General features: G+C 34.6%; 2 protein-coding genes across 2 annotated transcripts; both read right to left on the minus strand.

The window, feature by feature from the left end:
• Positions 1-2,394: 2,394 nt before the first annotated feature.
• Positions 2,395-5,800, minus strand: LOC107461508 (uncharacterized). The gene is made up of 9 exons (XM_016080024.3): positions 5,700-5,800; positions 5,547-5,586; positions 5,066-5,225; positions 4,819-4,866; positions 4,413-4,479; positions 3,933-4,033; positions 3,737-3,781; positions 3,021-3,491; positions 2,395-2,886 (listed from the first exon to the last, which is right to left on the minus strand). Exons 3-9 carry the CDS (start codon positions 5,201-5,203, stop codon positions 2,716-2,718), a joined length of 1,041 nt encoding a protein of 346 aa, XP_015935510.1. The 5' UTR covers positions 5,204-5,225; positions 5,547-5,586; positions 5,700-5,800; the 3' UTR covers positions 2,395-2,715.
• Positions 5,801-7,503: 1,703 nt separating this feature from the next.
• LOC107461364 (uncharacterized) lies at positions 7,504-10,369 on the minus strand. The gene is made up of 2 exons (XM_016079844.3): positions 9,948-10,369; positions 7,504-9,197 (listed from the first exon to the last, which is right to left on the minus strand). The coding sequence occupies exons 1-2, from the start codon at positions 10,090-10,092 to the stop codon at positions 7,792-7,794; spliced, it is 1,551 nt and encodes a 516-aa protein (XP_015935330.2). The 5' UTR covers positions 10,093-10,369; the 3' UTR covers positions 7,504-7,791.
• Positions 10,370-11,706: the final 1,337 nt, after the last annotated feature.

Here is an 11,706-nt window from a genome sequence, read left to right on the forward strand (position 1 = left end):
TTTCGTGTAGAGACCTTTTCTGGAGTTAAACGCCAGCTTTCATGCCAGTTTGGGCGTTTAACTCCAGTTTTTATGCCAGTTCCAGCGTTAAACGCTGGAAATTCTGAGGCTGATTTGCAACGCCGGTTTGGGCCATCAAATCTCGGGCAAAGTATGGACTATTATACATTGCTGGAAAGCCCAGGATGTCTACTTTCCAATGCCGTTGAGAGCGCGCCAATTGGGCTTCTGTAGCTCCAGAAAATCCACTTCGAGTGCAGGGAGGTCAGAATCCAACAGCATCTGCAGTCCTTTTCGGTCTCTGAATCAAATTTTTGCTCAGGACCCTCAATTTCAGCCAGAAAATACTTGAAATCACAGAAAAACACACAAACTCATAGTAAAGTCCAGAAAAGTGAATTTTAACTAAAAACTAATAAAAATATACTAAAAACTAACTAGATCATACTAAAAACATACTAAAAACAATGCCAAAAAGCGTATAAATTATCCGCTCATCAATACCCAGAGAAGGTTTCTCATCAGTAAAAAATCAAGTACAGAACCTCTGATTCAGAAGGAGGCAAGATCAGAAAATCAAAATCAAGAAGGCAACAAATAAATTGAAATCAGTAAAAAAAACAAAAATCAGAAGGCATCAAAATCACAAACAAATTCAAGCACAGAACCTCAGAAGCAGGCGAGCTCATAAATCATAATCAGAAGGCAACAAATAAATCAAGAACAGAGTCTTACCGGCGGCGAGTGAGGACGCGGTGTCGGCGACGCCCCAACGAGTAGGCAAGCTTGGCGACGTTCGACGACGGCGAATGAGGAGGCGGGCTCGGCGAGCTCGGTGACGTTCGACGACGGCGAATGAGGAGGCGGGCCCGACAAGAAGCAACACGCGGTGGTGGTTGCGGCCCTCAACGTCGTTGCTGCTGTGGATGGCTGGCTGCGGGATGCGGCGGTGGGCTTCACTGATGGCTGTGGGTGGCTCGGTGGTGAACTACTTGCTTGGGTGATTTCTGGAGCTTGGTGGGTGAATGGTTCCTGGAAACTTATTGTGATTAGGGTTACGCGTTTTCTCCTTTTTCTTTTTTTTTTTAAAAACCCAAAACGACGCCGTTTAGCATCTTAGTTTTCAAACCAAAAAACTGCCAAAAAATCGAAAGGATAATCACCGGTTCGACCAGTTTTTTTATCGATTTTTTGTCAGTCGGTTTTCGACGTTACCCGGATCGGCTAGGTGACCAGTTCCCGATTATTCCGGTTGAACCGACCGGTCCGATTCGATTTTTAGAACCATGATTAAAACTAGAAAGGATAACATTCAAAAATTTGCACAAATAACCTCTTATTAAAACTAGAAAAATTTGCACAATTTTTTTAATGTTATCATTTCTAGTTTTAATCTCTTTCTTATGCAAATTTATGCTATATAAATAATTACTAATAACAACACAATAAAGGATAACATTCAAAAAATCATAAAAATATTATTTTTCTATTTTATTAGTAACATACATCACATATTTATTTATTTATTTATTTATTTATTTATTTATTTAGATTAAATATCAAAACAATGCACTATATCCTTTTGTTTTCTTTATCCATTTAACAATATATAATCCCTTTCATTTTATGAAAACACCATCACAAAAAAAAAGTTAGAGAAACTTAGCTACATTCTCTGAAAATTAAAAAACCAGATTATCCAGACAAATCCGAAAACACATTGGCCCATTTCCTTTTTAATGCTATCTTTGACTTTTTTTTTTATCCACAAAAAAATTTGTTTCTGCACAGTTGCATAAAAAATGGTGACCCAAACCCAAAATCCAGTTATGGCCACATACACACAAAAAAAATACAATTTATCCAATAGTCCCAGCTTACCAAAAATAATTAGCATCTCATTATACTTATTAATTTTTTTACATTACATATACAAAACCACTACTTCTCCCTGACATGCTGTCCCATCAGCTGCTGAACTTGTGAGCATGAACAACTAAAACCAAAACTTATTAATTTTTTTACATTGTGTACATATGCAAAACCACTACTTCTCCCTGACATGCTGTCCCATCAGCTGCTGAACTTGTGAGCATGAACAACTAAAACCAAAACGTATTCATCAAACAAGATATCCACATAATATCGACCGGTATGGACCATCCACACCATAGAACTCCCCTTTTATAAATTATAACAATATAAGTGGCGTTGGATACATTGCATCCAGCGACCGAAGCCTTAGTCTTATCCATTTATATTTAAATATATACAAGGCTTTTTTTTTGTTCGTAGCAAATATATACAAGTTTAAACCTTATACTCATTGATACCTTAATCTAGCCCGGCACGAAATACTTCCAAGCTGAAAAACTAGCTCAAAGTATGCAAAAATTATACGCACAAGAAAATAATAGAATATTCACTTCAATATAATGTACGATTTACAATTATAATATGTGAATGCCATTTCTCATCGAATCTCAATCAAGTGTGCAAAGAATTACATCAGGGCATGCACATCAACTAATCTTTCAGACTTAGACCCTCCATTATTGCTAAGCTATAATAAAAATGGAAAGATTATATATTAAAAAAAACAAAAGAATGCTTGTGGTTCGAATTACAAAAGTAAAGTATACTGTCAAATTAGATTCTCTTTCATTTTTATCTTTCTCCTTAAGTAGGTATTCTCAATGAGCCTTGAATTGTTGTTCACTTGTGAAAGAACTTCCATACATCTCTGTCCGTCAAATCCTTGACCAAATGTGCTCCAAAAATACCCTCCTCATCTACAAGGCTTCTCAGTTGTCGTGCTCCACCATTGAAGCCAACATAGTGCTTCTTCATAGCTAGATACACCACTCCATATGGAGGCCTCAAGCACTGTCAAAGGGAAAACAGAAAAGAGGACTCAAAATTTCTGATGTTAAGACATCAAGCTTGATCATTTGTTAGATTATACAATCAAGAAGCCAGAGCTACGTAGAGCATAGACAATTAAGTATAAGGAAACAAACCTTTTTAATAAGTGCATACAGCTTCTTCAACGAGGTAACAGAGTATGGAGCCTCAGTCAATAAAATAACATCATAACCACCTTCCCCTTGATCTGCCTCACTAGCTCTTTCCCAAGCTCGGCTTCCTGAGAGCTTCCTGGATCGTCTTGAGGAACATTCTTGTCCAATGATGCTACCATCTTGGCTACTACATCCATCCATAAAATCTTCCTCAGAGAAGCTCAAGCTCATTCCAGGTGTTATTTCATATCCGTCATTTTTCAAAACAGACAACACGGCAGGTACTTCTTCCCAATCCCCAGCATAGAAATTAACTGATGGCGCTAGAGTTTGTCTTGAAGGAGTAAGGGGAGGCTCTGGCTGTCGACTCTGCCTGTCACGAGCTTGCTTAAGATTGGCAAGGACATTTGGTATAGTTGTGCATCTTACAGTTTCTGCATTCTGATCTTGAAAATGCACTATGGATGCTCCCTAAAAAATAAAACAACATATTGGGGGAAAGGAAGTTATTCCAACGATTTAATCTATCTCTTTGAATGACAAGGTTAAATGTAGATCTGCCCATGTCATCAATAGCTTAAATGGGTTTGCCTTGTGTGGAAATAAAACCAACATATAAATAAATGGAGATATTTACAGCCATCATATATGCATAGAAATGCGACAAAGGAACACCAAAAAAGAGGTGTTGAGACTGCAAGGCACATCATATATACCTTCAAGCAAGCAAAGATTCCAGAAACCCCATAATTACAACCAAGCTGCAAGAACCATGAAGCAGAGAGATTAATAAACCACTGACATTGTGGGTTAAGGAAGAAGAATATAAAGCAATCTCATGAAGGTAGAAGGATTTAAGACAATGAAATCAATGCACGGTACTAAGCAACAACATCTTCATGGACATATTACCTCGAGTACTCTTTTCCCTCTGAAGCTTAGCTGCCCATCACAAATCTCAAGCTTTAGAACACTAACAAGATCGATGGAACTGTCCCAGGATTTCAGATATCCTATGAAATCAGATAAATCAATTTGATACCACCATTCCTTTGTATGGATGAGCAAATAAGTTATATTTATGTAGAAAAGCATGATTGATAAGAAACATGTTCCTAAGCTAGACTCATCATTACACTTCAGGCATAAATTGGGTTACTAGGTCAGTATATCTCTTTGGATAATGCTAAATAACTTTAGGGATTTGTAGTCTTCCTTCTGTGCCAAAAGTTTTTGCCTTAAAGTATTATGACTCACGAATATCCATTAGTATATTAATTCACTAACAATTTTAAATTTTACAAAGTAAATGCACTTCAAAGAAGATGCAAGTCCATAAGGAAACACCAATCCAAGTTCAATGCCTAAAAGTCTGAAATATCATGTATATACCATCAGGTTTTGCGGACATTGCCTCTGAACCACTGAACCCAATGATATCAGCAACGTTGACTTTACCCTGTCAGAGATGTAAGATACCATCAGTCCAACAATCAAACAAGTGTAAAACACTTTAAAGGCACCGAAGATCATGGATGTAGGTTCTATTTCAGCATGATGTAGCAAACACATTTCATAATCACAGCATAATCCTTTTAAAAGTGAGGCCCTCAACATATTTTCTCCAAAGAGATTAAACCTACTCTACATTCCATCGCATATATATATATATAGCAAATGAAAGAGCAGAAATAAAAAATCCTTCTGCTTTTATCAATTCAACTATAGCAGAAATCTCCTGTTAAGAATCAAAGTTAGAACACATGTCATATTACAAAATGAATCATAATATATATACCTTAAACTGGTCCATGTTCTCCCCAGCATCCTTGTCAGTTAGCATTGCCTGCAGAGCACAACAAATTTAAATTTTAAGTTACACCCTTTTTAACCTTAATCATACAGAAAAATAAAATAGGCACACAAATCCAAGTATCCGACTAGCTTCTTATATAGAACACTTGAGATAGCCAAAGCTGTTTTTGTTTTTACTCCTTGTTAGGCCAAAGATATAAATTGGAAAACTTGGGGTGATTGTGTTGTACCTTTGAAGGGAGAATCTCTACTGCTGGTGCTGGGAGATGAACATCTTTGTCAGGAATGGAGGAGGATATGCTATGGCTTCCACGATCATGAGGTAATAATCCAGGTAAGCACTGTGAAAGTAATGCCGGTGCACGCATTGCACTAAAGAGATTTCAAAAGCTGTCACATACCATAACTCATAACCTTAGCAACTATTATATATTCAAATCAAAATCATTACAGACTCAAAAAATAAAAAATGAAAAATCAATTAGTCATAGACTATATGATAATTATTCATATGTATTAGCTCATAGCTAATGAGATGGATCATGGAACATCAGTTCCCAAAAAATTGGATACTTCACCATAACTTCAGTCGGTGAAATTGCACAGAAGGAGATAGAGGAATGAAAGCTTTCCCCTTTAAACCTAAATTTCATATATAAAAAAGGGAAAAAATTCTCATATAATCATATCCAATTCAAAAGTAACAATTACCTAGCAATGAAAGGAGCTTTGGAGAATTAAGCAACGGCAGCTGAAAATAGCAGAGTTAAACAAACACACGAGGTATTGAACAAGTTTGATGAATTATATTTCAAGCTAAACGTGAATTGAAAGCTTGTTTGAAAGGGAAATCGGAGAGGGAACCTGAAGAGAGAAGAGGTCAATGGCAACAAGATGAAGCTGCAGCTGAAGATGAGAGAGAGAGAGAGAGAGAGAGAGAGAGAGAATTTATGAGAGTAAATAGACCTGGCTTCTCTTCCAACCCTGCAACCTCCAACCACTGTTAATTCTTAAGTGTAAACACTAACAGTTAATAACGCAGTTAAGCTTCCGCATTTCCCAAAATGTCACCGATTTGCACGGAAGGTGTGTATCACACGCTTGTATTCTCTCTACTTTTTCGTAAAATCACAACCCCAACTGCCTCCCTGCTTTCTTTTCCCTCTTTTCTCTGCTCTATTAAATAAAGTTGGCAAGATCGGCTCAGATTTTTATTGTATTAAAATAATTAATCCTTCTCTTATAAAAATATTATGCCCCTTTCATTTTGTTTTGTCATTTTCTATTGTTTTTTCAATATTCCTAACCATGTCTCATTCATCATATTTTATTTATTTTCCCAGAATCGTGTTTATACTTGCTTGTTATATTCGTACTGAATTAATATGTGAATAATTAAAAATAATGTTGTAGCTAATACCTAATAGCCTAATAGCAATATTAACAATCTTGCTCTGTAGTAGTGTAAATCTAGAGAATGAATGTTGGATTCTATGTCTATCATCTAGCATGATTGCCTTGAAAGTTGGAAATACTAAATATACTTGAAGTTCCTTATTTAAATTTTTATTTCTCAAGTTTAAATGTATTAAATTTTTAATAAAAATAAAAAATAAAAGAGACACTTATTTTAAAATAAAAGGAGAATGACAAAATTAACAGATTCAACAAAGATTACTTATTCACCTCATTTTAAAATTTAAAAAAGAAATTTCATACAAAAAAAAGGTGATTTATTAGAAAAAAAAATGTATTGACATTCCTTGGAACTTTCCTTTCATTGATAGAAAAAATGTACTTAGATGCATTTTTTTCATGTGGCTCAAAAGGTAGATTGTGTGAGAACAAAATATTACCTAATTGTAATTTTTTTTTCCTTCTTTCCTTTTCCTTTTTTGTTTTTGGGTGAATTTTCAAAAAGTATATTCTCAGGAATCTCAGCTTTGGTGTATCTACGTCAACAATGACGAAACGTGACCTGTGAACAAAGTTTTTTTTTTTTTTTCTGAATTGATTTCGGTTTCCCTGCTGCCTCTTGACCTAATTTTCTCTGGTGGTGAAGAAATGAGAAACATGAAAGTGATTATTCTTCTTCTTCTACGGTCAGCATTTTACAGCTTGAAATTCATGCCATGGAGATTGACTTCAACTTGAGGGTGTTTTATTTTTTGTTGGTACATGACAAAGAGTTGACATCAATCAGGCCAGTTCCAACGAACCTTCATTTCCATTTTCAACAAAAGAGAAAAATGCTATTAAGAAATTATCACTAACCATTTTCCATTTAAATGGAATAGAAAGCAGCGGGCTCCTAAACTATTATTGCTACGATGTCATGCAAGTTTATTTTCTCGTTTCTTTTGTCCCTTGTGGAGGAAATAACGCTTCTGATTCCTACCATGTAACCCCTTTTTTTTTTCCTTTCGGTGATGATAATATGAATGAACCATTTGTCTTGATTAACAGATACACGTGTTTCCTTCTCTTGCTTGACTATTACTTATAACAAACGCGTTTCTTGTTATAAAATAATGTCTCACAAATCACAATGCAGGGACCAAAGAAAGCAACAAAAATGGAAAAGGCAGCAGCATTTTTCTGTGTTAATCATATGTTGGCATAGGAAAGCAAACTTAAACTCAACAAAAGTAGATAATGAAGTGCCATGAACGTCAAGAACAAAGTTATAACTACAATAAGCTTGACACAATTAACTGTATGTACTTAAAAAAATGCATCAGCACTGGCCAATTTAGGTAGCAACCTAACTATATTTGTTGGATCATAATGATGCCTATATTTCTTATCATGTCCTAACTCCTATCTAACCTATATGTTGTTATCAACTAGGCCAATAAAACTAAAAGAAAAGGCCAAATTATTTTATGTAAGGTTAAGTCTGGGGAGTGTGTAAATCAGTCACTAACACTAAGTTGCAGTGATGCTGGTATTTGAATTAGTTGATGAGAGATTCACAGAGCAGAAAGGAATCACAGTTGAATTCTGAATCAAGTCCCTCATGTCCATCAAATTCCTTCAGCCCTACCAATGTCTCAATGGGAAGCTCTTCATCCAAGGCACAAAATCCCCTCCCAAAGAGGTCTTTGTTTGAAGAAGCATTGAGATCGTCTTCATTGAAAAGAATCTTGGTTAGAGACAAGTGTTTGTCATTCAAAACTTCTTTTCCTTTCATTACAACATTATCATCTTCACAATCTACAGGTACTATCTTTGCTGATCTTTTGCTCGTCTTCAAGCTTGATGATGTGGTTGATCCAGTGTCAAAAACAAACTTTTTCCTAGGAGAGGAACAAAATGAACTCAAAGAATCCTCAGAATTCCAACTTTGTTTCCCTTCAAATGGCCAAAAGAGTGGCTCATCATAACTGAACTCATCCATATTTGCACCTTCCAATGAAGTCTTCACAGAAACATTATCTTCAGCTATGTCAAAGTGTGCTCCATTGAGTGAAGACCACTTACTGTCTCTTCCCTCAAGTCTAAGCAAAGAGTCCCAGTTAAGAGGTGTATCTAGGTCTGAGATCTCCGAAAAAGAATCATATTTGTAGCTAATAGGAGTTGAAGGATTCTCGTTGGAACATCCAATAGCATTTGAATCTGAGAGCCAATCAGAATCTTCCTCTACAAGGCTTAGCAAGGAATCCAAGTAACTAGTTCTGTCAAAATCTGAAATCTCAGAGAAAGTGTCATACTTGTAGCCAATACTAAGAGGAGTTGAAGGATCCTCATAGGTAGAGAAAATCTTCGAATCTGAAAGCCACTCAGAATCTTCCTCTTCAAGGCTGAGCAAAGAATCCAAGTAACTTGTTCCGTCAAAATCCGAAATCTCCGAGTAAGTGTCAAATTTGGATGAAACTCTTTGAGGAGACCATGACCTCTCATCAGTGCAGCCAAACATAGAATTTGAACCAGTTTTATCATCATTCTGATCTATCCTTGCATTTGGGTTAGCTCTTTCAGCAGATTTCACTCTCCAATTGCAAAAATAATAGACATTTTTGCTTAAGAGAAAATAAGAGCTTGCAACCAGGAATAACCAAAAAGCCAACCACTCATTGGAAGGAAGCATATGATGAAGTGAAGCAGAATAGATTCTGTCTTCAAGAAGCAATGAAGGCCCTGTCATGTCTGATTGTAACTCTCTTCCTCTGAAGGATCCATGCTGATGATCACTGTCTTCTTCTAATGACACTTGATTTTGGTGGCAAATAGTAGCAGCCACATGGTTCCTAAGATCACAGAACTTATCTGTCTCTTTATGTTCAGCTAGTTTCATGCAGACAGTGCCAGTTGTAACCAAACTCAATGCTGAAGTTAACGTCATTAACGATCGGTGGGACACTGTTACATTGGTTTAGCCATAGAAACAAGAGGATAATACACAATTTAGAAGAAAACAAAACAATAAAACAAAAGAAAAAAAAAAACATTAAAATAGAGAATATGTCACTCAAAACAGGACACCCACTTGCATCCGTCAATGCAGGAGAATTCCAGCATCATTATCGTAATTTAATACAATACGTCAGTTTATAAGATTTAAATCATAAACAGTGTACAATGAATGCCAAAATTATAAAACCCTAAAAAAAAGAGTCTAAATCTTAAATCCTTATTGTGATTTTAAATCTAAAGTGTAACCTAATAGACGTATTTATCTCATAATCATAATTGACAAGAGAGTATCTAAACTCAAATCACAATAACACCAATCTAATTTTGATGAAAATTAATCCACAAAAGCATGTTAACATCAAATGCCATTTGCAAATGCTAATCCAAAAAACTATAAGACAACAAAAAATTTCAAACTATTCCGTAATGATAGGTTGGAATCAGTTCTCGCTTTTCTCTCTGAGCATTCTCTTCCCCTCTCTCAAACCTCAATAGTCTCTTCTTCAATCTTAACTACTCTAATTCGAATTATCTATAATAAAAAAAATAAAAAATGAGCTACTGTAAATTCGAATATTATAATTTACTACTTGTCACTGTCATACATATCATTCAACTATGGCACCAAAATTATTGACCAAAAGAAACAAGAAACAAATCTGCATCGAAACAAAGCGTAGTAGTAATAAAAGGTACCTTTTGGTGCACTTGAAAACCACGTAACGCATGGAAAAACAGAGAGCACGGAATGATATTGAATGAGACAAAAGTGAAATCCGAGAGTGAGCGAAATTCGATTCATGAATTGTGAGATCCGATGCAAGTCAAAAACGCCAATCATGGTAATTTTCGCGCTCTCGCTGTGTAGGTTTCGCGGTTTGATCAACGATCAAGGATATGCCACGTGTCACTGATATTCCTTTTATTTTTGTAATTAATGTTTTTCGTTTTTTACGTGATTGATATCTCGTCCTTTACCAACTTACCATTTCTCCTCCTTCGACCTTCATTCATTGCCTTTTTAAGTTAATACAATAAATAATATTCTAGAATCATATAAAATACAATAATATTAGGTAAATACAATAAATTATCCACTGCTGAACAATTAGTACGTGTAAAATGTGTATTTTATTATATTTGATTATTTTACTGCTGATTATTTAATTAAAAAAATGTAAATAATATACATAAATAGATAATAATTAATTTGCTAATTGATTTTGTTTAAATGAATCCATAAAAAGTGTGGCGGTAAATTGATTTTATTCTATTTCCTTTTAGGGAAAATAAATTATCAGAATATATCATTTGCCATTTCATCAATTCGTTCAAAGCATCCAGTTTTAGTGTTTTTTTTTTTTACCGAAAATAGGAGACTCGAACCCGCAACCTCTTAATTGAGTATGGAAAGACTATGTCATTTGAGCTATAATTCATTGGTTCAAAGCATCCAGTTGCACCTAAAAGCTTAATTAATGTAAGATTTAATTTAATTAACATTGATATTTTTATTTTTTTTATTTTTATAATATTACACATCCAAATTTTTTTATTGATTAAGTCTAACTAAATTGGTCTAACATAACAAAAATTAGTTATCATTAACATTATTTCAAGTTTTATTGTTTATTTGTTTAACTTTGATTGGACGTAGTTCATAAAAAGAACTTAAATGTATATCATTATTCTTTTTTTTTTATGATTGATGACTTTAGAAGGTAAGCAACCACTGTTTTCAGCGTAAATTAGGATAAGTACTATTTTAGTCTTTAAAGTTTAGGGTTAAAATCGAATTCGTTTCTAGCTTTATTTTTTATTCAAAATCATTCCAAACCATTCATTTGATATTAAAATCGTCTTTTTAAATAAAATATTTTTCTAAATGAAAAAAAGTCCCTTTTTTATTTTTCCTATTTCGGCTTCGCGTAAAATACTTTATATGTTCATTTGTCCCTAATCACTCAAAACATTACAATGTTTTAGAAACTAATTTAAGTGCTTCATGCCTTAACCTAGAATCGAAAACGACGGAGATTGTTCTTAGATAAAAGAGAGCAGGTAAGTGTGAGTTGTTCGAAGGAAGGATCTTGAAGAATTAGTTCACCAATATTCACAGAGTTGGCGTAGGTATGATTTCTCTCCTCCTATTGATTATGGTATCTCTCTTCCTAATAGTTAGTTCTGGATTTGAGGGTTTTCGTTTCATGTTTTTGTTGTTGATGATTGAATGGAGACCAAATGTGTTTATAATGACACTAGGGATTATTATTTATGTGAAATAGGATTGTTTGTGTTTAGATTTTTTTTTCTTCCAATTCAGTAATATGTTCTTATTGTTTTTTATTGATAAGGTGTTGGAGAAGAGGATGGAATATTTTAAACTGAAAGTCTATCATGGAGGATGGTTTAGTTATGATAAAGGGCCATTACAATATGTAGGAGGAGAAACAAC

Source organism: Arachis duranensis, chromosome 8 (genome assembly GCF_000817695.3).
Source record: "Arachis duranensis cultivar V14167 chromosome 8, aradu.V14167.gnm2.J7QH, whole genome shotgun sequence".
In the NCBI taxonomy this organism is placed as follows: domain Eukaryota; kingdom Viridiplantae; phylum Streptophyta; class Magnoliopsida; order Fabales; family Fabaceae; genus Arachis; species Arachis duranensis.